Here is a 27,645-nt window from a genome sequence, read left to right on the forward strand (position 1 = left end):
TAGCCATGGATCGGCTCATCTGTCATCCCAATCATGTGTGAAAACCCTCAGAAATAATATGATACTGTTCTTTAAAAATGATGAGATATTATTTTGCTCTCCTTACAAGACCGTTTACTAAAGTCAAAGTGATTTCTGTCATGTCAAATGTTTTGCTTATGGACATTTTTCAATTTTACAGTGATATTACTAGTGGCATCTCTAATCATTTATATAACTAGCAAACTATGGCAACAAGTAACGATGAAAACACATTTCATGGTTTTGTTGTAAATTGCTATGGTTAGATAAGCTATCATTAGGCTATTGGCTAAATTTCACACAGCAACACAGACAAAATATTTGCCCTGATTAATATTAGGTATTTATTTATGGTTTATTTGTGGGTGAACTTTTCCCCTCACCAGCAGCTGCATCTCTTCTACTTGACTATTTAAAGGGTTACCGTACAAATTACTATTAAACTGAATTTATGAGCACAAGTATTCTCCTTGTGTAAATAAAATAAATATGACTAATTCCAAGGCATGCTTTGTTCTAGCTAGCCTGCACTTACTGTGATATTAATATGGAACATGAGTTAAGCCTAGAAAGAAAGTGGGATGTGCTTACTTTGCCAGGAGCGAATGTTCATTTTGCTCTGGAAAAACAATCTGTCAACGCATCTGGTAGCAAAATAAGAACAGAAATTTTCTCAAGTGCTGAAAGCATAGACAACAAGGTAAACAATATCTGCAATTTGTTATAAATATTGAATTAACCATTAGCAGCAAAGGCGGATGTCTTTGTTTCGATCTGGATAACTGTCACGTGATTGGAGCGTAGTGACTCAGAGAAAAGTGTTTCCAGAAGACTCCATTTTAGGGGTCATACAATGCCAAAGTATGAGTGTGGACTTCAGGCCTATATGTAGGAGAGGTTATGCATCTTAAAATGAAAATGTATTAGTGTTGTTTTATCTATACTAAAGCTGTAGTTTGAGCATGAATGCAGCCTGCTAGCTTACTAATATGTTCTTTCACATTTGTTTTATCCACACAGAAGCAAAATTTAATTTAAATTTAAGTCTTATAAGTTTCAGCAGCAGAAACAGATAAGCAGCTTGCCCAAAACCTTGAACCATTTCTTTATTCTCACACATACATATTAAAAAAATACAGAATTAAGCTTGTACTTCAAAATAATTTAGTTTAAAATATTCAGTGAATTCAAACATGGCAGCAATTCTTACAACTATTTATTTTGTGTTTGTCTTTTTAGGTCATTTTCATTCAACCAACAGCGACTTTTTCCATACAAAGCAGCCACAGGCAGATCACACACGCAACCTCTAACAAATGAAAGCACTGACTTGCTATCAGTGTGGTCTCCGAAGCCTTCATTTTTTTCTTTGAAGTTGGAAAAACTTCCACCAGAAGTCACTTGTTCGGTGAACAAAGATGCCAAACAGATTTAAATGAAGGGTGCAGAGACAACAACACACAAGAGGATGGGGACCTACATGAAGGTTTATGGCTTTTCCGACCCCTCCCAGATAAACAACAATGGCCTGACCTGTTTCCTCTGTGAATGATATAAGACTTAAACTTTTGGAAATTCTCTCTGGCTGGAGGAGAAACAGAGGCAAACAGAAAGACTCATAAAGCCTATGCCACATTTCCAAGCATGATCATTCTAAATAATAGTCTCCCTTGTACTTTTGACTGAGGTTTGGTGTGGAGAGTGGTCATGGGACTCACCAATGTGATGGCAATGCACTAATCTGCCCTGTATGGCCCATTCACATGTGTTCACGCCATTGTTTCCACATTCTAAACAGGGACTGAAATGTTACCCAAGGGAATTACAAATTTAGTGTGCAGAAACACTCCACTAATTCCTGCTCTTATTTAAAGTCAGCATGTCGTTGCAGGCTCATCACATCGCAGGCTTTATGGGAAGTACATATGAATAATATTTTGGCTGTAATTACATGCAGCTGTTAATACTGCAAACTGCAGAGACGCCATGAGAATACAGGATGCATGCAACAAAATGTGTGTGAGCCTGGGAAAAGCGAGGCTTTCCTCGCCACCAGCGGTTTTCCCCCTCCTAACCGATCGGTGCAGTAATTTATTACCCGGTAAACACGTGGGAATAGTATTTCAGCGCCACAAGATAAACAACTACTCTACTTTACGCACATCTCGCGATAAGGGACGCTCCCTCTGTGCTGGCCTATTGTGAGAGTTTTCCTAATCTCGCGCGATCTCGGAAGTTTCCCACGCCTGTTGTTGTGGCGTCTGCCCTTTTCGCTCACTCTCTCTCTCTGTGTTGCTGTTACCCGCCGCCTCCCCTTTTTCTCTGTCTTCCTCACCCACCCCCTTTCTCTCCGTCTCCCTCGTCCCTGCACCTCCAGTCTGCTTCTGTTGTCTCGGCGGATTGTTGGGCTGTGGGAGAGAAAGGATATCGCGAGTATTGGAGTTTTGGTGAGAGTTTGTGGAAGATGGCGCCTGTTGTGACAGGGTGAGTCTGAGATTCGGGGCTGGCGGTGGGGAGCGGAGTTGAAGAGAATATAAGTTATTGCTGTGAGATAGCTTAATTTTAGTACACATGATGTTGCCTGGCCACAATGCAGCATTTTGACCACGGCTTTAGTCGCCAGAAGTCGTTTCTTTTTCCCAGCGTGTTTGCGTGCGAGTGTTTTTTTCTTTCACCAGTTAATGTTACTTGCCTGGGCTGACTGTTGCTGCAGTGTTTGGTGAGCTAGCCCCAGCTAAGCGATACTTCACCCCCGGTGGTCTTTTCTCCCAGACAACGGCGAGCTGTTAGCTGCCAGGCTAGCCAGTGCGCTAAACACCTCCAGCGAGGCATGTTTTTAAAGACAATTTGACGCCGATATGCCGTATCATTCCCCCCGACTGGCTTCCACTGAAAGCACTCGTGTTTATTCCCAGTACTGCATTTGTTTTCGAAACGTGCTCATCAGCTAGCCGGGCAGCACGCTCACAATTGGATATACGAATCTACACAGTTAGCTGTCCGATAATGGACGCTAGCTAGCGATATTTGACTGAAACACGTTGCGGCTTTGTGACCAAAGCAGTGTTTGTGAAAATGTAAGCTGTATTTGTTGACGCCGTGGTATAGTTGTCGTATAACACGGCGTGCTAGCTGTGAGTATTGAGGGTTAGAGGCACCACACACAGTGAATAGCGTGTACTTTCAGGACTTCTGCTCCCTATGTGTAGTGCTGGAGAAGACTAGTTACTAGATAAACGGCGACATGGATCTTCTGAAAACCTTATTTTATTTTAATCAAGGGTTTCTAAGCTGAGAGCATCTAAGGACAAAACTCGCCAATAAACAATCACAGCCACATGTTCTTAACCATATAATCGCTAAAAAATGATCCAAGTCTTTAAATTAAACCTTAGCTCTTTGCAGTCTGGGTGTAATGACTTTGACTTATATTGCGAAGCAAAATGTGAAAGTATCTTCCCAGGTGAGCTCTAAATATGGATAAGCAACTTCTAAAGACCATGCTATAACACACAATTTATGTGAATCAAATTTACAGTTTTCGTCTAAGAGATGGTTGCCTTTTCACAATTTAAAACGGAGCTGCTACCTAATATTTGCAGTGATGATTAATCTGTTTATTTTCTTAATTGATGCATTAGTTGTTTGGTCTTTAAAATATCAGATAATTTGCACAAAAAAATGTCATTAGTTTTTCCCTAAGCCCAAAATGTCCTGAGATGTTCCATCCACAACCCAAACATATTTACTGTCACTAAAGAGGAGAAGTTCATGCAGACTTTCTCCCTTAAAACGTATTAGAAGTGATTGTTGAGTTATTAGAAAAAACAATTCATTTATTAGTTGGCAACTAATTTGTTAATCTATTAATTGTTGCAGCTGCAATTTAAAATAGCTTATTATAATTAGTGCTCACTCTTTAATTACATCTCATACATCTCAAGGCAACCAAGGCTTTTAATGGGAAATTTGACTTTAACATTTCCAGATTGTTTACTGAATTGATAGAGGATGTCAATGATATATATTTTTAAGCAGACAAATGCTGCATTTTTTGTTGCTTGATTCTTGCTAATACCCTGAGCATATTTTTCAACATTAATTGGTTATAGCCTGGATCTGGTGCTGTGTTCAAATGAGCCCATTGGCTTTTCTGCTATGGTCAGGCTGTGGAGTAGACCCTGATTAAAATTATTTGTCTGTACATTAGCTAGGCACAAACCTTTTTTTTATTTATTTTTTTGCACTGTCGAGGCAGTAATCCCCACAGACAGCTCAGTGGGTGACAGACATTTACAGGGCTTGTTGGAGGTGTGTGTGGTGGTAGGAGAAGGGGAGGTGGATTTGAGGGGGGTGGTTTGCTGTGCATGTTCATTTGTGGCTTACCAGCAGACCTGAACTGATTTCAGTTGGGGGGTTTAAGAGGAGGAGGCAGAGGGAGGGAGCAAGCAAGAGGGCAGGCGGGTCAGGTCTGGGTGGCTGGCCACCTGTCCAGATGATATCTCCCGATTCATGTGTGTTTGGTTGTGTGTTTTTCTGCGAGAGGGGAAGAGGGAGTGGGGGTCAGTGTGGGAGTGAAAGATGACATGCGTGCTTGGGCAACAGAGGTTTAACAGAAAATTAAAGTGCCATAAGGGTCGTTTTTAGCCGGTGGCAGACCTAGTTCACATTAACGGTCGGAGGCATCGGAGAGCCTAAACACAGCCTGTTGCCCCCACATACTGTGTAAATGGTTCTGGCTTTACACAGGGAGGGGCTCCATAACCACAGGCTTGTTAATGGTATCATGGCTGTCTTCTACAGTATTGAAATGCTACAGTAGATGTTTTCTGTCTTTGTTCTCCAAAGTTAAAGCTTATACTGACTTCACTGTCACTGTCTTTTAAAGTTAAAAGCAGAATTTTGAAAGCTGAAATCTGTGTTGCCTGTCATCTTGACATTTGTGTTTCATTTCAGTCAAAATTTGCCTAATGCTAGAAGGTAATTTTTCATTTGACAGTTTCAGATTTGTGTGGTGTGTCTGGACATCATTGCCACTGTGTTTGATAGTGGATACGGGGGATTACAGGTGGCATTTACTAATTAGTCTGACAATTGGCAATGAATGATTGCTTTTAATGACGCACTGCTTTTTGCTGCATAGTTTATTCCACTCAGTGTTCAACACAAGTGATTGCCAAATGGCTAAAGCTTTGATGCAGTATACTAAGATGGTATCAAACTCAGCACTCACTATTAGTTTGACAGATGACAGATAAAGCAGAAGAGCTGCATTCAGCTTGAATTCATGTCAGTTGCAACTTATCGGTTAGTGATATTAATGTGATCTTTTTCTGTCATGTTCCCAAGCATATTTTTTTTACATCTAATATACACAGGAGTATTTTTAAAAAAAACTCTGTATGGTATGTAGAACACTATGACATCAAGTTTTCTTTTATTAGATCCATTTTTTGGTCCACACTTGAGCTATCGTTTGAATAAATGTTTCAAATTTGGTGACTTGGAATGCTAAGATAGATTACAGTCGGACTGGAAACTAGCAGCTATTTTCATTGTCAGTCAATTTATTGATTAATCATTTTGTCTATAAAGTAATGATCAATTTTAAATCACCTAATTGCTGTTAATAATCTATCAGTGAAAGATATATTAGCAATTGAGGCAAAAGATGAGGAACCTGCATGTGTATTGTGATAGTACCTGGTTGTACCACCAGGTGGTTCGTCATATTCTTTTTTTTTTTTAATATTATTTTTGGCATTTTCTAGGCTTTATTTGATAGGAGAGATAGAGAGAGACAGGAAATGGGGAGAAGAGTTGGGGGAAGACATGCAGTAAAGGGCCACGAGTGGGAGTCGAACCCGGGCCGCTGTGTTGGAGACCAGCCCCATACATGGTTCGTCTGCTTAACCCATTGAGATGTACAGGCACCCTTGGTTTGTCATATTCTTTATTGAAATGGAGTTAAGGGTGTGTTTTATGAGCACCTATAAAAATCAAATTAAATGTGTCTTCATGCTAACTTTGGCAATTGCGTTGTTGAACTCTATAACATTAAGTTAACATCAAGTTTCAAATGCTAATATGGGCTGGGAGCTAGGTGCCTGTCAGCAGAGAGCAGCTATACATGCTAATGCTGCTGACTTTCAGTGGCACCAGGATCTGTTTACATGCTTCAAACGACATTCATACTAAGTGACAAACTTCCCCAACTGATAAAGTTGATATAACTTTTGTAGCTTTGTGGCATTTTGGGTATCACTAGTTAAAAACTGTTTCATCAGCATATGGAAAACATTTTTTGTATTTTATTATTTCCATGATTTGCTGGTCGTTGATTGTTAACATGGCTGATTGTTGGTTAAGGAATTTGTTAAAATCTTGCATCTCCACAGGAGGAGGAGGAAAAATTCTGAAAAACAGTGCAAGTTCTCATAACCCAAAGTGAGATCATCACAGTACTCATCTTGTTCACAAAGTGTCCCAAAACCTAAACATTTTCAATTTCTTTATGTTAAGAAAAGAGAACATTTTCAAATACACCCAAATATAATTTCAGTACCTGCAAACATTTGATATAATTAACAAAGCGTCAGAGGTGGGATTCATTATTGATCAATTTGGTAAATGATAAAGGATTCAGCTCAAGCGGACGCTATCTTACTGTTGTGCTTCTGGATGCAGTTTTTGTGTAAGTGAAATCTGTCATTTTCCTCCATATACTCCCCAGTCATGCCTGGTTTATCTTCCTCTGAACACAGAGGAGCTTGCTGCAAAAATTTCTGGATCCAAAACAAAAATGAAAATAAATAGTGTTGATTTCGCAATTTTTTTTCCTATCCTTTGCCGGAGAAACCGATTGTGATAGCTGAAAGAGCAGCACTGTTCACCTGGGATGATAAAAGCATGAATCACTTATTTCAACACTGCTCTGCCTTTGCTGTGCCCCTGGGGGACGGGATTCCATTTAGCTCACCCCCCTCTGTCCCCCTGCCAAAAAAAAAAAAAAAAAAAAAAAAAAAGACGATGGAGTCTTTCAGGCCAAAAGCCAAGCGTCTCTGTGCTGGTGTAATGATACTACTGGGCCTTTCTTTGAGACACAAACTTGTGTTGTTGTATTTATTAGCATGAGTGTGTGGTTTGAGCTCTGCGGCTCTGTTGATCTGATCGTGTGTGTGTGTGTGTGTGTGTGTGTGTGTGTGTGTGTTGTGTGTGTGTGTGTGTGTGTGTGTGTGTGTGTGTGTGTGTGTGTGTGTGTGTGTGTGTGTGTGTGTGTGTGTGTGTGTGTGTGTGTGTGTGTGTGTGTGTTGAAGAAAGAGCCAACTACATAGACATAACAGTTGATCTGTGTGTGTGTATGTTTTAATGTATGTGCACGTGCATCAGTTCCCCGGGGTCCTCTCCTCTTCCCTGCTTCCTTTTATAAAAGGACAGATTCAGAGAGAGCAGCAGATGTCGAAGCGCTGACCTTTATGGTGGCAAAGGCTCGGGCTAGAGTTAAAAGACATGCCGCGTCCCCCTCCACCCCACCTCCCCCACCCCTCAAAGCAGCAGCCCCATGTCCACCCGCATGCACGCGCACACACCGTGCTACCTTAGCTGGGTAGGTTAACGATGGAGATGATACAAGCTACCTGATCCGTGTGTCACCTCAGGATCCTGCAGCCTCCAAAGCTGCCCTCTATCCACCCAGAGCTGTGAATATCTTCAAAGTGTGTGGCATGTGGGGTTACAAGGCAGGGGGGAGCTGCGCAGAAATCGCAGGCAAAGCACCAAAGCAAATGCGCAACCGCCAGACATCTTTAGGGGGATTTATTCCTGCGCATACAGTAGCCTATTGTTTTGGAAGTTCATACATATCCATTACTTCACATGATTGAAATATCCCCTGAAGCCTATAGTTTCAGTCAGGGTTCAGATTCAACTTGTTTGGTCGAGTGACGATGGACCTCTTAAAGCACCACACGCCCTCGTTGACTCAGTGTCTTCATTCTCTTGTTTCCCTGTTCAGGCTGTTTGTGTCTGTCTGTCTCAGGGGAAAAACCACAGGAGACACCCAAGGGGATAGAAATGCACATTTTTGTGTAATTTGGCTTGGACCACTGCCAGCTTGGCACTCCCCATTCTTGGTCCTCAGCCACCTGCTAAAGTGTGCACAAACCAGATATACTGACATAGCATGTCCCTGTGCTTTTCCTTCCCTCCTGTGTATTCGTAGCACAGTGGCTCTCTTCATTGATGAAGCATTTGAGTGACCTTTTTCATGTGAGGTTGAAGAAAGCCAAAGGTTGAACCCTGATAAGATTGGGTTTCTCATAGAAACCATGACAGGGGGTGGATTTATTTACTTGTTCAAGGCTTGGAATGCATTAGTCTGAGCTCATAGTTTTTGTCTCTGGCTCTTCCAAAAATCTTGTTGCTGTTTGCTTCTGTGAGGATGGGACGGAACATTCTGATGTAAATTTCAAGCCAGTGTGGTTTTTAAAACAACCCTGCCGTCATGTTTGATAGAGGCCCAAGTCCTCTCGGTGTTGTTGTTGGCATCAGCTTCATTTCTTAGCTAAGACAGGCAAGCGGACAGGAGAGGCAGAAAGCTAGCATGAGGCAAAGGCGGCAGGCAGTGGAAGTACCCCTGTGCTGACTCTTGTTTTGGAGCAGCTCTTTGTCTTTCTCACGTTCACTCTCCACTTCCAAGAGAATTTCCTCAGCCCAAGAGTTTGCCGTTCCCTGCCCCTGCTCATTTGCTGTTTGTAGTGATTACAGCTTCGCCAAGGGAATGGGGGTTTCTACTGTGTCAGCAGTTTTTGCCCCTGCTGTCCCTCCACATTCAGGATGTTTCATTCAGAAAACATGGGCCGATTCCCCCTGTCTGACTCTTGTTTGCTTTCACTGCGCTTCAGTGAGCAAACTTTTCTTTTACCTACTTCCTACGTTGGAGCAGCTGCAATTGAGAGGAAAAAATAGTAGACGAAACACTATAACACTTGTGTCTGTGCCTCTATTCCTTTTGTTTTTAAAAGGGATGAAAAAAGGGGATGAGTATATCTTCATTCTCTTTGAATAGCAAAGTCATAGCAAGATTGCATGAATAAAGAATATGCTGGTCTAAGATTCCAAGAGAATTCAGCAGGGCTCTAGGTATCGTGAATAGAAAGCTTTATTTTTATTATATTATTGGCCCAAATAATTGCCATTTGATTCTCAGCAGTGGCAGTGAGGGCTCAGACGCATTTTTAGTTTTGCTGTAGTCAGAATGTTCTGTCTGTTCTGACAACTACACTGGGCCAGTTAATCCATTCAGAGAAAGGTTACGCATATACGCAGGATCTCCCGTGTTGGGAAAGCCCCTGACAATGTACCTCCCACAACTGTGTGCAACTGCCACTATTACTGTGTTAGATAAGGAGGGAGCGGCGAGCAGTAAGCCAGACTGTAGTAAACCTTATACAAACATATGTTGTTACAGCCGTGGGGCTGTTAGTGGCATCGTATAAGGTTGGCTGATAGCCACAGATGGTATCTCACACCTATCCTCTCTACATAAATAGCTCATAACACTGATGAAAAAATTGGTTTTGGCCTTATTGATTTTTGCAAGCAATGATTTGACGTCTTACTGCGCTGTCTTATTGACATTGCTGGAGCTCAGCTTATCAAATCAGGTGTAGGAGCGATAACAGTTTGTTTTTCATTGGGCGTTATTCTTATTACTACACAGATTCTATGTAATGTTGTCTCTGGTGAAATCTTGCACCTAATTTTTTATTTCTGTGCCTAAATCATTGTACCTGACAGTAAGCATGTATTTGCCGTGTTTTTTAAACCTAAATGTCAGATTTCAGCCTGTGATTCCTGCAGGCCTGCCTCTACAGAGACCACTGCTAGTATATGCCCAGGCGAGTGATAATAGCCCAGAGGAGATAAATGGTCTGCATCCCCCTCTGCAAGGGAAAGAGCAATATGGGTACAAAAAGAAGTTATCAAGGGTCAGGAAAATATTGAAGGAAAAGAGCAGAGGGAAAAGGGTTGGGATTCCAGGAAAGGCAAACTGTTATCTCCAAATGTTTCTTTGCATTGTCTGGTTGTTTAACTGAGGCTGCCGGACAGTTTTACAGAAGAATCCGCCTGGTGGCATTCCTGTGGCTGTTGACGTCAGGAGGTTTTGGCCTTTGCTTATAATCACAATGAAGTAATGGACATGTGTGCCATTTTGTGGAACGGCCTATTGATTGTGGTTTGGAAACAATGCTTTTTTTTTTCTTGAAGAGAGGGTTGTTAATGTTGTGGTTGATCATCTTGCACTTGTGGCTGCAGTTTGATGTTCCCTACTGTTGCCATCATTTTAGAAGCACTGCTGAAGAATGTATGGGAGGTTTCATATGAGCTCATGGAAGGAAACTAACTTGTTTTTTTTATATCCACTGGTTTATCTTAAAAAGTCACCAGCAAAGTTTCTGTGTTTATCACCCCTCTGGATCTATTAGAATTCAACCTCAAATATCCCAACCTCAAACCCAGCACGCCTTCGTGTCTGGTAGACAAATGAAACAAGGTTTGATTTCACTTACCAGCATTCAGCTAGTGCTCACTTGCATTACAGTGCATAAGAAACTGTTAAATTTAAATCACACCATATTTGTATTTTATTAAAAATCAGTGTGCGTGGTTAAGATCCAGAATGCGTTATTTGTCTTGCATCTTATCAGTGACTGAGTTGCCTGTTTTGGAAAGATGGCATGTTTTGAAGAGGAACAAGTTGCAGGAACAGCATCCACCTTCCCCATCATGACAGCAGCACTGAAACCAGACGACAGCATTGCGCTGACAAAGTCGTTACTAAACTACACATGTACTCACAAGCGTGCTGTGGTCTCTACATTTGGTTTGGTGTGCCAAGGATCATCTCACAGTATGTGAGCTAAAGGTCATGTCTCACTCTCCCTCTCTCTGGTTCTGCCAGGAATTCTATTTTCTCTCTTGTTGCAGCGCAGTCAGTCCTTTGGGTGGTTTTGAGGCAAGGGCAGGGCAAGACAGTGGTTAGTTTGCCTGAGCTGATAAATGCCCAGAAACTGCGCTTAATTTTGGATAGTCCCATTTTAAAAGACAGGCTTGTGTACTGGAGAGATACAATCACTAGAGTTAAAACAATTACAGCTATATTGATTAAAGACCTTCTCTGGTGAAAATTAAGTACTTTGTTAACACATCCATATGGTGTCTTTTATATGCTGGAAGATGCGTCATGAGCAGACTTAGCTTTTCAACCTTTAAACTGCAGTGTACTGATGACCGTCTCAAAAACACAGATTAAGCCTTTTGGGGTTTCATATTTAAAAAAAAAAAAAAAACAAAAAACCTAAGCACCCAATCCTGGTCACTTGTAGGGTGTGGCTTTCTTTATCATTCTTCTTCTTCACATGCACTTTCTGTTTCAAGCATGTATGGCTGAATTGCATGAATTTTACAACTTGCTATTGTGTATTGTAGAGTAGTTTACTCTGTTAGAGCAGAGTTGTAGGTGAGCTGGTGTGCCTGAGAAGCAGAGAGAGGCAGGGCTTCATAGAGCTGCACATTCTACAGAAAGCAACTGTGTGAAGTTTAAAAATTTTAAAATATGAATGGATTATTTTAATGATAAACTTCTAAATGTAGAACTTGGATTTACGGAGATCAGTTTTTAGGGATTTAATTAATGACTGGAAAAGGGCTTAAATGTTCCTCGTTTGTTTTAGAACCAATTGACACCTAGAGCTGCAATGAATGCTTGATTTGACAACAGAAATGTGACTACTAAATATTTATTAGATAACTTGGGGATTATTTCTATTCACAGTAATTTTTCTCACAAAAATGCAAAACATCTGATGCAGCTTCTCTAATGTTATTTGCTGCTTTCCCATGATCTTACTTAATAATGATTTGTGTTTTAGGTATTGCTATTTTTCTGTTTTTTGTTATTGATCTTCCTTTTATTTCTGGATAAGTACACCAATTTATCATTTCAGTAGTCTGTGTTGATAATTTGTCGATTGGTTACAACTAGGCATTTGTCAAAATGAGAACTTGTTAAAATTCTGCGGTGAATATGCAGTTAAACTTCTTGGTGTTATTGTACACATAAGGTGTTGTGCAAATTAAGCTTGTGATGTTACAGCAAATGTTTTCATCACAAGGTCCAAATGCCAGTTAGGGACAAAGAAAATGTTGAACTGACCGCATGTCATGAAGAGTAGTTATTGGTTTCAGTGAGAAATGCTGGCACTGAAGAGTTGTTGTGTTAAGTCTGATTAATGCCTTATGAAGACAAAAAAATCATACATAATTCTAAATTTTGTGTTATATTAAATTGTTTGTGACATCTAAGAGTATCATAATAAATTCAAGACACCATATTTCTTTAACCTGTCAAATATTAGTCAGACAAGCGCAGCAAGTGATGGTTAGTTTCCAGAACAGTGTTTGTTTTCCTGATTGTTTTGTCCACATAGTGCCAGCAAGTAGTGCACAATATCTGTTGTAGATTTCCAAAGCCCGAGGTGACATCTTCAACTGATTTGTGTTGTCCAACTAAGTTAAACTTATTATCGTACCAGGCACAACAACAAAATCTTGCATTGGGAAATTTGCAAACAGATAATGAATTAATCATTTACCAAAATAGCACAAGCTACAGTAGTGCTGCTGTGGTTGATCTAGACGCCTCACAATACTTCCCCCTGAGTTCCCTCTCGTTCCAGCAGTGAGTCATCAACTCAGCAGAGAGTGAGAGGAGAGGGGAGAGGGGAAGGGTGGTTCATTCAGGGTTCAAGGCTCCTTTGCCTTGTCCCCTCTCTTCTCTTTCCTGACAGTTTCCCCCAAGCACATGACCTGCCTCAACCCAAAACCCAGGCCGCTCTATGTGGTTCTTCGGCTGTAGTCACACTTGTCACTTCTGTGTGTTTCTTTTATCATGAATGTCCAATTTTGTGAGAGCGCATTGCCGTGTGTCACTGCACATGGCCTGGAAATTCTTGTTCAGGCTGTATGTTCAAAAAACAGCTCACATGACTTTATCCAGTTCTTTACTTTCATTTTTTCTTGTTGCTAATATGAGTGAGCTGTTCAGGACTCAGTGGCTCAACAGACTTTTTGTTTGATTATTAAATAGTATTTTGGTTGGATTGTGACCTAATTCTATACAAGCTCATTCCAATACAATATTTCACATATATTTTTGTGTTGGTATAAATATTGCCTTATGCTCACTCAAGCTTGGACTGTGAAAAGCATTTTTAAATAATGACATTGCTAGAAAGAGCTGGGACAATTAATTGAATAATCAAATATTTTGATGAATATAAATTACTCTGCAAATGTTTTGACATTCTGTTAACTGGCTTGAGTAATATTTTAAAGGGAAAAAAGAAGTCGAAATTGTCTAATTCCAGCTTCTGAAATTTTAATATTTGCACATTTTGTTTCTTCTTTATGACAGTAAGCAGTATCTTTGGGTTGAGGATTAAACAAGACATTTGAGAATGACCATCTTAGGATTTTGGGAACACTGATGACATTTTACTAACAAATAACTTATTATTCAAGAAAACCATTATTTGACAATGGAAATAAATATAAGTTGTAGCCCTTCTTCTGTTAGAGGAAGTAAAAAGCAGTCCTCTTAGGGAACCAGAGATCTTTACAGCACCTTTACTTTCTACACAGTGGCAACTAGGGATGGGAATTTTGACTAATTTCCGAACCGAATTTGCGACTAGTCGATTCGGAAAACTTGCAATTTAACCCTTTAAGCGCTAAAGTCGCAATATTGCGACAAGCAACATTTCTGAACATAACAAGCCATAGCTTCAAATATACTGCCTCATGTACTGTACACCAGGAGATAGCGGACATCTGAAACTTCAATCTGAGCATCAGTTGTGGGCGTGTTTTCTTTGAAAGTTTTGGAGTTTACAGAGTTTGAAAACCGAGTAGACGAGACTCGCCGTCGGAGCGTATCAGAGCGCAAGACGGCACATTTTAGAGTGAGAAAACTCACCATACCGAGAGGTCTGGTCAACGCTGACAAAGTACTTTGGCAAGTAATGGCTTACTCATATTCTGAAGAGGAATATTCACCCTCTGATGAAGATGTTCAGTCGTCCACTGAGACAGAAAGTGCCGCTGCGTCTGTGCGTAACGGCAGCGGGTCGGTGTGCCATGACAGTCCACAAGCAGCACATACTGGAGCCGATGCTTTGCTTCACCGGGTCCGGAGTGGCAAGAGGGGACGTGGTGGGTGTAGCTGGAGTTGTCAAAACACCGCTAATGATGAGGGGGCTAGCGGGGGTTGAAAAAAAATCGCGGAAATGGCAGCAGACGCAGGAGAAAATGCACTGATAATAACGATGGAGGCTGCAGTGGCGTTCACGGCCCCGTCGTAAATGACGATGATGATGGCCGGATTTGCTTGACAGATGAGGAAGAGTTTCACAAGTGGATCAGACATTTTGATAAGCCTGTTGGGTATCGTTGAGAGAGCGATCAAAGGAACCATAACTGATTTAATGAGCCATTCACAGTTTCACTGTACCGGCCGTGTGTACTTAGACTTGCATGGCTTAATCTTTGAGACAAGCATATGCTACTGGCAGGATCAACCAGGTAGCCCAGACGGGGACGAGTGTGCGGCGCACGCCCGAGCGTAGAGCTGCATGACGGCGCCCGGCCGGGAACGGGGGCCGCGAAGCGTGGCTGTGCCGGGGCGGGTGAACGGACAGGCGGTGTAGGTTTGGAGAAATGAACGTGTCATCCGGAGGTCGACCGCCCCCTGCTACGTGTGCGTGTGAGGGGAGGGGAGGAGGAGCAATTCTCTCTTTGGCTGCTCAGCCTGTTTACAAAGAAGCCGATGCAGAGGCGTGAAGAACAAGGTGCATGATGCTTAATGCAGCGTTTAACCGACTCGTAAAATACTAAACATTTAATAAATGAGTAGGCAGTTAAACGATTAAACGACTAGTCGCGCACATCCCTAGTGGCAACAATATTTGCTAAATACTGAGAATAGAATGTTTAAAGAGGTTAGTTTCTTGCCATAGATGCAGGTGAAAATGGACACATTTAGGTGGTAAATTTTATTTGGATTAGCAAGATTTTTTTTTCAGCTTTAACAACTCAAGCTCGATCAGACGTGAGTGAATTGATTTAACCTTGTGCCCAGTAATACTGCAACTGGTCAGGAGGAGTGTCAGCCTCAATTCAGGACACATGTTATCTGAGGACTGAAAGAAGGCAGGTGGCAGACAGTAAAGAGGAAACGGAGTCAGAGCTTCAGAATTCACAAAGGAGACTTCATTAAAGATAGAACAAGCATTAATGGAATTGTGTGTGTGTGTGTACATCTGAGTCCAGGTTGGCTCCGCAGCACACACTGGAAATTTCATTACTTTGTTTTCAGGACATATTATATGTGCACAAGTAATGGACTATGTAGTTGCTCAGTATGTTCCAGCCTCTGTGCCAGATTACACTCGTTAAAGTGTACAGTTGGTGTGCAAGTAAGTGTACGTCTAGATGTCTTATTGATTGTGTGCCAGGCCAAGAAGAGTTTTAAAAAGTCTGTCCAGAGAGCTCCATATGGAGCATTGATGTTAGAGAGTGCGGTCAAGAAGGAGAGAGGGATGGAGGGAAGGAAAATGAATGACGAGAGGGAGAGAGAGAGACAGAACGAGGAGGCCTTTTCTTTGGCTTTTCTGCCTCTGTCATTAGGCTCTCCCATGTCAAAGACAGATGGAGCTGGTGCCTTGTGTGTGTATGCACTTGCAAGTGCAGGCTGATGTGACCCACCCAATTCTACACACACACACACACACACACACACACACACACACACACACACACACACACACACACACACACACACACACACCATTGAGCCCTGCCCTTGGTTCTGCCCCCAGTGGGGCGTCTCAGGGCAGTTCCAGACCTCTGCCATCTGTAGTCAGTCAGCCTTGAGGGTCAGTCAGCTCATCAGCAGTCTGTTAACTCAGTCATTTCTCTCTGTTTCTGTTTGTAACATACCACTCTCATTTTACTCCTTATTAAAGATAACTTTCTTATCATTTGTGATCACATTAGTGCTGAACAGTTTATCAATTTCAAAGGAATATCACAATTTGAAACAATGCAATTAGTGAATCACAAAGACTGCAAGTTGAATATAAGTTTGTTTTAAATAGTCGTAAGCTATGTCTGACACAGCGTTAAAACTGTTGTTTCAGTGGTTTTGCAAATTCATGCCATCCTCCTCGTGTGACAGTGACACATCTGATGGTGTCTCGTGTGATTACGCTCCCCTAGATGCTTTAAATCTATCACACAGTGGATACTGGAGTGAAACAAAAAAAATGTATCACAAAAGCAATCACAATGTCTGTAAGTAAAATCACTGTTTGATATTTCTCCTCAATTGTTCAGCCCTTGATCACATTGTCCTTATTTTTTGTTTTGTCATACCCTTCTCTGATGTGATGAACAATCCATCACATTGAGAGGCCAGTTAAGATCAAGAACAGTGATGGCAGTGGAGTGTACAAAGATTTTAATATTTTGGCCTAGAAAAGCATTAAATGCCAAATACCTAGTTGTACTCATTGCCTGGTAACAATATTATAGGCAAAATCCCATATTAATGGGATGTTGTCACCTTTGATGTCTTGTGGCTCTTCACTGGCTAAACAAAAAGCTAAAGTTCAACTTGCATTCACTGTCCCTCATAGATAGCTGTGGATGTTTCATGGAGACTTTGCTAGCAGACAAAATTGTAGCAATATCTGTAGTGACTCTGTTCTCAGCACTAACTGGCTGCTGCAGTTGTTGGCATGCACAGTGGCACATGCCAGGCAGCAGTGCCAAGCACAGAGTGAGCCTCCAACTCAAACTACGTCTATCTGTTGTTTCTGTTGCTGGAGACTTTCTGTCCACTCCTCTTCCCTTATTTACATGCCCCCCCATTCAAACATTTGCCCAGGGCTGACTTGGAATACAAGTTTGGTGCCCAAACTTGGCCGCCTTCACTGCAACAGTTTTTTCTCAATGATTAAATATGTGCTTGAAAGATTTGTGTGTAATACCCATGCTGTGGGCCACACACGGAATAGCACAGTGCTGCTGAGGAAGTGAGTGTGTATTAAATGAAAAGGCTGATGTTTATGCCTGCTGTGTGTTTTAACTGTGCAACAGTGTGCGTCGGGGCTGTGACATCAGTATGCAGGTATTTTTCAATAGACTGCCAGGACTTATGCAGCCAGCAGGCTTGAATTTCCAAATTTCTCTCACGCAAGTCCCGCACACATATATGCACATTCACTTGCTTGGTGAGACTTGTTATTTCCACCCATTTTTTCTCTGTCCGGTCTTGAAGTCTTGAGAACACGTCATACACAGGTAACCGTAACAAGGAGCACAGTGTCTCAATCTCAGTCTGTTCTTGTCTTTCAAACACTGCTGATTTTTGGCTAGGCTTCACCTTGTGAGCCTTCAAGGCATGTTTGAACTCCTCGCACATCTTTTATAAGCCTTTTAATAAGGTAGTCTGATAGCTCTGATAATGTTTACTTACTGTGTCTGAAAGAAATCAATACATTTGTAGGGTGGTGTCAATTTATGTTGGCTGTACAGTAGATGGTCATCAGTTTTCTTCAGTCCCAACACATGAAGATGCACCCTCCTCTTTCACCTCAAGCCTGCTTCAGTGGATATATTTTGATACCTCTGTTAAACAAATTTGTCCGTAGCTTCAGGAATTTTGATATTCAATATCATTTGAAAACATCTGCCATAAGCTGATGAGGCCACCTCACATCAGCCCCATTTTACACCTGGTGTCAACATGTGATCTGTATTGGTGTACATTATCTCAAGAATGACATCCAATCCAAGGGATCGTTTTACTGTAGTCTCTCTGCCTGCATGGTCTGATCTTGATATTGCAAATTAATTGGACTGAGTTTGCAGACTTATCGGCAAACATGGTACATCTTAGGTTAAGGGTAGTTGTACAGGTTACAGACATTACACATTATTATAGTCATTTCTGAGAGGAAACACCATTCAGAACACTAATGCGTAATTATAGTGAAGGCTTCATTTGGATTCTGTATTTAGTAGTGAGCTACCTTCGAGGAACAAATATTTAAAATACAAGAATCTAGGAACAGGACAATCTTGATACTTAAAAAAAATGAAAGTGTGGACAGGCATCTATTTTTAAAACTGCTGTTGATTCTTATCTTGTTCTCTTTTCTGTGTTTCTTTTTTTGGTTTTTCCACTGAACATTACAAAAAAAGGGGGAACAAAGTTAGTGGGGGCAAGAGGCTACGTTCCAACTGTGTTCGCACAGAACAGTCAGTCATATCTTCAAATTTGTCAAACTAATTTGTCATTTGTTCGTGAGTGCCCACAAGGCTGCAGTCCGTCATTAGGGAACGTGTAATTACAAAAGACTAAACTGTTATCTGCTGTTTCTGCACAACCACATTCCTTCTGGGTCCCATAGACTTACTAGCAGCATTCATGTTATATTCAGTTATGAACACCCTCGGTTTAGTTGTATTATTTCAGTGCTTTTAATACTAGTGGCATAGCTGTAGACAAATATGCACTCAACAGATGCATACAGTTGGAAAAAGTTGCCTTAGAAATGAAGTTTTCCCTTGTACCTCTGTGTCGGTACCATGTCTTCAGCCATGGCTAGAGCAGGGTTCATATATTTGGTGTCGCAGAGATGGCCGATGGCTATGGAGGCTGGTAGAAGCTGTGAGGGAGAATAGTGTTGATAATGAGGTGTACAGCCACTCCGAGGAGTTGTGATATCTGCTATCAGCCCTCAGGCAGGGAAACCAGACACCTTTTTATAGGCCTAATCCCTCATCCCATCCCTCCTTTTTCCTTCGCACTGCTGTTTGTGTGCACTGTCCTGGAGCTGTATGTGTCTGTGTGTGAAAAGTGTGTATGTGCTAATGCTAATCCATACACAGACATGAGGTTTCATATTCATGTATAGTCTGTGTCAGAGTGCACTTGACCCACCCTCGTCTGTAAGCGCAGCAGTGTGAAAACTATTTCGGCAGAGATTCAAACTTACACTTGACAAATATGGCACATTTTGTATCACTTTTAATATGCCAGTGTTAATGCTGACAATGCAAAAGCACGATAAACAATCTGCCTAATTATAACAAAAGTATGATAGTAGGTGAATTTAATTTGTAATTAGAACTGAGATCATAACAAGTGTTTCCTGTTGACAGATGGAGCCTTGTGCATCTGCCTCAACGAATCAGAAAGTGATTTAAGGCCAAGCCCATCTTTGTATGGTCGTATAATCAGGATCAGGCTACGTACACATGCACACTTATGCAGAACGCTGCCTGCTAGTTGACCCCAGAGGCTACACCTTAACCCTCGACCTTGAGCATATGAATGATGGTGTATGGCATCTGTTTGTTGTGTTTTGGTCCCCTTGGAAGTACTAGGCCTACAAAAGATACATGTGTGTGTGTTTGTCTATTTAAAATGTAGAGAAAACATGAAAGTGCTCAACCAAAGATGTCACACTTCATTATTTCCACGGCTCAAGTTTGAATGATAGGGTCAAAACATTTTGCATTGTTGTAATTTTATGAAAGAAAAGTTGACAAAATTGGCTCATTTTGCATAAGAGTACCAGATACGGTAAATTAATTTATTTGAATGTCATCTGTGTTTGTACTGTAATCCAACAATCTTAGCCTTTACACTCATTTTAACGCACTTCATGTTTTGTTCACTTATGTGACCAGTGAAGTTGACACCATAAACACGTAGCAAAATTTCTGTGGCTGTCACCTTTGCCTCGAAAAAGGCAACGTGGCATTTTTTTTCTGTTGAAGTGTTCAGTGTCTCAGTTCCTGCAGGTGCAGAAATTGTTTCCTGCGTAGTGTCTCCCAGTTCCTATGAAGAGAAGGGTTTTTTTTTAGTGTTTACTTTAATTTCTATGGAAATGGCACAACAGATTTATCTTCCTTCATCAAGATGTTATGGGGATGTATATGGTGACACAAATGTGATATGCACCTCTTCAAAAATGGAAAAGTGTATGCGGAGAGAACTAGAAATTTGATTGTTCAGCCGTAGATCAGCAGTGAGGTGTATTTTTGTTTCTTGAGCTTCTTTAAGGAAATTTATATCATGACAACCAGCAGTTTGTCACTCCACATCGGTGTTAAATGTGATAAATGTCACTGCAGCATGGCACAGAGTGGTCCAGTAAGGTTCATCGAGTGTTGCAGTAGTTCTTGGAAATCAACAAGTTCTGCTTCTTCGGAACTGTTGCTAATTTTATTATGAGACCTGTAGAATAAAGTAATGTCATGGTTTTTAGCATACATGCACTTAGTTTTTGTGATGAGACTGCATGTCAACATATTGATTACAAAGACCCTTGGAAAGTTGAAAATCTGACAATTCTTTTAAAATTTCTGGCTTTGATAAATTACTATTACTAATGATTCTCAAAGGTCATGTAGCCTGATAACATTAATCCGGTGATATTGTTAGAATGCTACTGTTTATTTTCTGTAAAACATTTTGAATTGCTCTTGGTATGAAATGTGTTGTAGAAATAAAGTTACTGCCATGGAAAGGAAAAGTTTGCTCTGGTTGGATTTATTAGAGATGTGTCAGATATATGCTTGTGCAACAGAGCAAAAAGCATATGTGTGCGTTCTGCACTTTTGTGCTAGTGTAAGTGTCTTTTTAGTCTAGCACACAGCGCTGAGGACATGTCAGGGTGTGTATTTTGGTCTTCGGAGCCTTCGGGTGTTGATGTGTGTTTTTTCCTCAGAACTGTTTGGACTGTCAGTCACAGCTGTCAAACACATCCCCGTATGAACGCCAGGCTGAGTTCACACTCTCTCAATCAACCCCCCGTTGCGTGTGCATGTGTTGACGTGTGTTAACGCGTGTTTGTGTGTTAGCATGTGGAGGTGGGTGGTCGATCCTCTATTCATAGCAACTGCCATCTCTCCCTGTCACCAAAACCTCATATGTCATGTTACCTGTCAGAGAATGATGAGTGAACCCTCCCTGCTTCCCCACCATGCGCCATCCAGAGGTTAATTTTATTCTATTACCAATGTCTCATGGTGTTGCACATCTACTTGTGTAGTATGTTTAACTTGAATAGACATCTCACAGAGAATTTATCAATGAAAGTTACAGTTTGGAGCCGCTTTTAATGCTCAGAAGTGTTTGTTCCTGTAGTAAGGACTGGCTGAATTTATAAAAGAATGTCTGCCATAGAAGAGGGAGGTCGGTGATTTTTGTCATTTTGAAACCCAGATTGGATAAAAACAAATTGTTACCATTTATTTTTGTTTTAATTTTTGTTTTTTTGAAAGGTCAGGGTTTCAACTAGCATTTATTTTCATATTTTTTTCCCCTTCTGCTGACTGCTTTCTCAATTGTTTGCTTTCTCGCGTGTCAATAAAATTCCTCAGATTCAAAAGTGTTACGTGTTAAAGTTGCTTCTTAAATCCAACAAACTGGACAAAATCCAAAGGTAGTCGGCAACAATTTATTCAGCTCTTATTTACACCACATATGAATGCAATTAAAATAAATAAAACAGCAGGTTGTGACATTTCAGATTCTGTAGGAGGTCAGCAAAGTTTTTAAATCTGTCCTCACTTAATTTATGCTACTTTTACTGTGAAGTAATATCTTTTTCTACATAAATATCTACATAATAAATATAGTTTTTGCATTGCCAGGAACTATTAACAAACTATCCACTGGCCAAAAGCCTTAAAATATAATGAAGATACAATACCAAAAAAGTAGTCTTTAAAGGGTAGTTTGTTTATTATTCTGATGAACTGTATATAAAAGGCAGATGTCCCATTTCACTACATGAACACCCCTCTGATTTCTAGATGACTGGATTACTGTCAGCCATCTCTGCTTCTGATATGACAATAGAAAAAAATGTTTTAAGTGATCCTCAGTATGAGTTGCGGTTGCGTGTGTGTTCTGTGAAAGAGGCCTGAGGGGAGGTTTAGTGTGGAGTTTCACTCAGTGTCTTTGTCGTATCTGCTGTTGGTTAGAGGTGTTGGGTTTTAATAAGCTACCACAAAAATATGGTCTGTCACCCTCTGGCTGCTCTTGTGTTCAGCCTCTGAGAAATTAAAGTGTCAGTCTGGTTTCAGTTTCTGAATATTTGTGACCATCTGTGTGTATTTCTAAAGCAGCCAAAATGCTTTTTGGAACTGATAATATCAACAACTTATATTGGCAATATTGGGCAGACATGTTTATCATATTTTTGGGTAAATATGCAGTTTGAAAAGCCATATCTGTATGGTTGAAGTAAACCTTTTGAGTGAAGATATTCAGGATATTTTAGTCTAAACAGTTTAATGCCAGCATACTTACATAACGTTACAAGCATTTTAATGTGCTCTCAGTATATTGTTGTTGGCAGCATGAAAGACCTTTTATCAAATTTCCCATTGCTCACAAGCTCTAGTTGTATACCAAACAGCATTAAGAACAATTCAGAACTAATCCATTGTTGTAAAAGAGAAGCTGACAGTCTCGATAAAGTTCAAAATGGAAATTTTTTTGGCCTGAAGCTTTTACACTGTGTTCCCTTCACTGTCTCAGATTAATGTATGCGTTCAGACTAACAGGTGACATGTCAGAAGTCAGTGTGCTACTTCAACTTTGTTTGTCTCTGATTGTGTGTCTACAACTTTTAACCAGTAGCTAACGCTGTCTGCAGTTCTGTTAGACCCTCATTCTGTCAGTCACAAGCCAGACAAGCCAACAGGCGAAGCAAAACGAGGTGCTTCTGCGAGGCAGAGCCCGTAAAATTAAATAGAAAGTAATGCTAACTGCATTCAGTAGCTGTTGACTGTTTTGGTCATATCAAGTTATATCAAGTCTGTATTTATTTTAAGAACTAAAAAAAAATCCTTTAACTGTGATGAAAAGCATACTAGCTGTATTGTGCACGAGATTGAATACATTTATACATTTATATATCACTAGTCACATATAATAGATAAGAAATGCAGCAAATTCACAGCAGCTTTGAAGAAAAACTTTGCTCTTTGATGCGCCATGAACTCCAGTTGTATAATGCCTTATGATGTTATTGTTTCTGATCAGTAAAAACACTGCTCTTCAGATGTTCATGATGATTGTAGATGTGATTATAATCGTATACCAATCAACATAACAGTAATTCTGTTTATAAAATAACACAATATAAGAAGAGATAAGAATGTAAGATAAAAATCTTTTTGTTTATTAACTCCTTGTAATGCCTGTTCACTGTTGATAGTCAGAGGCTTTGTTTTTAGGTTTTCTGACTGTACATCCCATTTTCAGTAATGCGATATCTGAGGAGCCCCTTTAGGGAATTTCTTCAATTTGGACTGAACAGCGAATGAAATGGTTACACTTTGGTGACCAAAAGTAAAAGGTAGTCAGTGTGGGGATTGCACACAGTCCACATCCAAAGATATTGAGTTATAAAAAGCAAAATAGAAACATCACATATCAGGTTTGCTAAACTAGAACCCGCAAGTTTTGGACATTTTGCTTCTTGGAAGATTTTTATAATTAGACATCTGTCAAAATAGCGGCAAATTGTTTCCAACTTCAGATTCTACACGAGAGTTGTTTACTAAATTGTTGGTAATAATCTTGAATTTTTCTGGCTCTTTGGCACAGTCATGATGCAAACTTTTTTTCTGTGTTGATGTTTACAAAGTTGCATGTTTAAAGAAACTGTAGTAAAAGTGCTTAAGGCTTAAATGTTACCATTTTGGACCGCCAGACACAAGAACTTTTAGTCCACCTCAGTACCTCCCGGTGAAACGACAGTCAGGACAAACTCTCTCACTGCTCACTCGTAAATAGAACGACTGTTTGTCCCATCTTATACCATTCATGCCCTTGACACACTAACCCATTAGTAACTGTGCCAGGGTAAGCTACCAGCAAGTTGGCTGAGCAGTTTAATGGGCCTATCAGGTTCCTAAAAGGATATTGGCAAAGCGAAAAGGCCCTTTACAGGGTTCATAAACAGATGTGAAAAGAACATGAAATGAGCAAACAGCTCCAGTTGTCTCAGGTTTGATGGGTGTCTTCTCCAAATGGCATGTTTCAGCTCCTTCCACATATGTTCAATGGGATTCAGATCTGGGCTCATAGAAGGCCACTTTAGAATAGTCCAACGCTTTTCTCTCAGCCATTCTTGGGTGTTTTTGGCTGTGTGTTTTGGATCGTTGTCCTGTTGGAAGACCCATGACCTGCGACTGAGACCAAGCTTTCTGACACTAGGCAGCACATTTCTCTCCAGAATGCCTTGATAGTCTTCAGATTTCATCGTACCTTGCACACTTTCAAGACACCCTGTGCCAGATGCAGCAAAGCAGCCCCAAAACATTACTGAGCCTCCTCCATGTTTCACCGTAGGGACAGTGTTCTTTTCTTCGTATGCTTGGTTTTTGAGTCTATGAACATAGAGTTGATGTGCCTTACCAAAAAGCTCCAGTTTGGTCTCATCTGTCCAAAGGACATTCTCCCAGAAGCTTTGTGGCTTGTCAACATGCATTTTTGCAAATTCCAGTCTCGCTTTTTTATGAGTTTTTTTCAGCAGTGGTGTCCTCCTTGGTCGTCTCCCATGAAGTCCACTTTGGCTCAAACAACGACGAATGGTGCGATCTGACACTGATGTACCTTGGCCTTGGAGTTCACCTTTAATTTCTTTGGAGGTTGCTCTGGGCTCTTTGGATACAATTCCAACGATCCGTCTCTTCAATTTTTCGTCATCAATTTTCCTCTCGCGGCCACGTCCAGGGAGGTTGGCTACTGTCCCGTGGGTCTTGAACTTCTGAATAATATGAGCCACTGTTGTCACAGGAACTTCAAGCTGTTTAGAGATGGTCTTATAGCCTTTACCTTTAAGATGTTTGTCTATAATTTTTTTTCGGATGTCCTGGGACAATTCTCTCCTTCGCTTTCTGTTGTCCATGTTCAGTGTGGTACACACCTTTTCACCAAACAGCAGGGTGACTACTTGTCTCCCTTTAAATAGGCAGACTGACTGATTATGAGTTTGGAAACACCTGTGATGTCAATTAAATGACACACCTGAGTTAATCATGTCACTCTGGTCAAATAGTTTTCAATCTTTTATAGAGGTACCATCATTTTTGTCCAGGCCTGTTTCATTAGTTTGTTTTTTTAAATAATTATGTTAATCAACAATTCAAAACTAATGGCTGTTTTTGATGATTTAATTTTCAATAAATTTTTACTTTTGTGAGTTTCAAGTGATTTCAGTGAGAATTGTGGGTTTTTCCTTCTTTAACTGAGGGGTACCAACAATTTTGTGAACGTGTGTATGTTGTATTTAGAGGCAGTTATATTCAGCATTGAAATCATTATTTGTAATGCAGTATGCTGCTTGTTTAAAAAAAAATCTTTAAAGATAAATAAGAGGATGAGTAACATGATATACTCCAGTTGTGCTATTGAAATGAAAATAATTTACTTTTGAATATTTTGCTTCCCCACTTTCTTTGTTGGGTTGAGTTCAGTGGTAGAATTTCAGTCAGTGCAACAGTTTAATAGCATCTACTTGAAATACACTTGAGAAATACTGTTACATGCGGTGTTGAATAAGGATGTTTTCAGTTGTTTCATGTTACTCTTGTATAAATGGTAAATGGTTGTATTTATATAGTGCTTTTATCCAAAGCGCTTTACATTATACGTCACATTCACCCATTCACACACTGATGGTGGAAGCTGCCATGCAAGGCGCTAACCACGACCCACCAGGAGCAATTAGGGGTTAGGTGTCTTGCTCAGGGACACCTCGACATGAGCTCTACGGGAACCGGCAAGCTTCCGGTTACAAGACGGCCACTGTACCCACTGAGCCATGCCGCCCCATATTGTATATTTTAGGCATTTATTTGACACTTGTTGAAGTCACTTGAAGTAAGAGAACAGGGGACAGATAACAGGTGTGTTAGGGTTTCCTGCCTGATCACTGCTGCTTACAGTCTATTTTTAGTTGTAGAGAATTGTATCATGTTGCTTCATTTCTTACTTCTGCTGTTTAGCCACAGTGTCTTTCACCCTCACTGTGTCCAGAGGAATCAGTGGTAAGAGGAGGATGAAGAAGGAAGGTCAGAGGGAAGGGAGAGCAAAACTCCTCCTCTGACTCATTAGGTGACATTGTGTGCATAAAAAAAGATGAGAAAGCAAATTTTGTGTTTAATAACCACTTGTGTAGCAGCTTGAGCAGAGACATGCTGAATTGTAAGCCCAAAACTAGGTGAAACACTCGACAGAAATGGGCAAAAATGGTGGATTTTAACCCTAAAAGTCACTGAGTTTGAATGAGATGATTTTGTTAAAACCCAGAAAAGGATAAAGATAGGCATCAAATTTTTCTGTGAAAAATATTCAAATATAAGCTTTATAACACTACACTACTACAACAATGTTTGATCAAAATCACATAATTCTAGTGTTTTGTGCTGTTAAAGGCACTATGTAAATACACTTTATGGAGGTAAATTTGCCAAAACGTAACTGAGTTGAGCTGCAGGCTGTGCAGACTAGAGACAAGACAATGGAAACTGATTAAAATAGAAGTGGTTAAATACCATTTTCAGTTCTACTCAATTGTATCAGGCTGCATATATATACGGATGCCGCAAGAGCCAAGACTTTACCGAAACTCATCACCATCGAAACAAGTCAGATGCCACATCGATGTCAGGGAAATTAAGAATAACTTTCAAACTCTTGATGAACTGCCTTGAAATGTAGCCGCTCATTCCCGCCTCATCTACCAGAAAAAACTGCAGATGCAACAGTCAGCAAGCCTTTTGTTTGCAACTCTACCTTTTGTGGTTTCCTGTGCTTGGTCGTCTTTTCTTGTTGGTGTTTGTGTCTCGAGTCAGTTTGTGAGGTAATTGGAAATGTGGACGGTGGTTTTTCACAGAACTTGCTAACCCATCTCTTTAGCATTCGATCACCTTTATCTGTTTTTGTGCTGCTCTACATCACAGTAAAGCCTTTTTTTCTGCTGTCACCAGTATTTTCATACAACCCCATTGAAGTACCTGAATATGGTTGAGATTGGTGACTTCATTTTGATGCATACATACTGTAAATACATATAAAGTCACAACTATTGTGTGATTCAATGGCATGTACTTAAAAAAAACGTAATTATAAGAAATATATTTGTTAAAAAGTGACTAAATGCAGTGATGGGAAATTCTAGCCTAGCCGCGCTAGTCGTATCATTTTCGGATACCAAAATTAATATCCGGATAGTGCCGTAGCGAACGAATATTCGGGTCCAGCCCTCGTGCAAACATGATTTCTTGCACCCCGTCTCCCCCTATTTCACCTTCCGTTTCTCCCTCTTCATGCACCTCTAAATCCTAAAGTTTTATCTCTCCATACATCCTGTTCTTCGTCTTTCCACAGTGCAGTATCCACTTCTACTTCCCTCGCCTCGCCTTTAATCTCACCCTACACTTTCCCTGCAGTATTCCTTCCTCCAT

At 40.5% G+C, this 27,645-nt stretch overlaps 1 protein-coding gene across 1 annotated transcript in view; it reads left to right on the forward strand.

The window, feature by feature from the left end:
* Nucleotides 1-2,261: 2,261 nt before the first annotated feature.
* The window catches only part of rbpjb (recombination signal binding protein for immunoglobulin kappa J region b), a 48,096-nt gene continuing 22,712 nt past the window's right edge, over nt 2,262-27,645 (forward strand). The window contains exon 1 of the mRNA XM_022204424.2: nt 2,262-2,505. Within this exon, the coding sequence (XP_022060116.1) occupies nt 2,486-2,505 (20 nt within the window). The 5' untranslated portion in view covers nt 2,262-2,485. The remainder of the gene's footprint in view (nt 2,506-27,645) is intronic.

Source organism: Acanthochromis polyacanthus, chromosome 23, assembly GCF_021347895.1.
Source record: "Acanthochromis polyacanthus isolate Apoly-LR-REF ecotype Palm Island chromosome 23, KAUST_Apoly_ChrSc, whole genome shotgun sequence".
Taxonomy (NCBI): domain Eukaryota; kingdom Metazoa; phylum Chordata; class Actinopteri; family Pomacentridae; genus Acanthochromis; species Acanthochromis polyacanthus.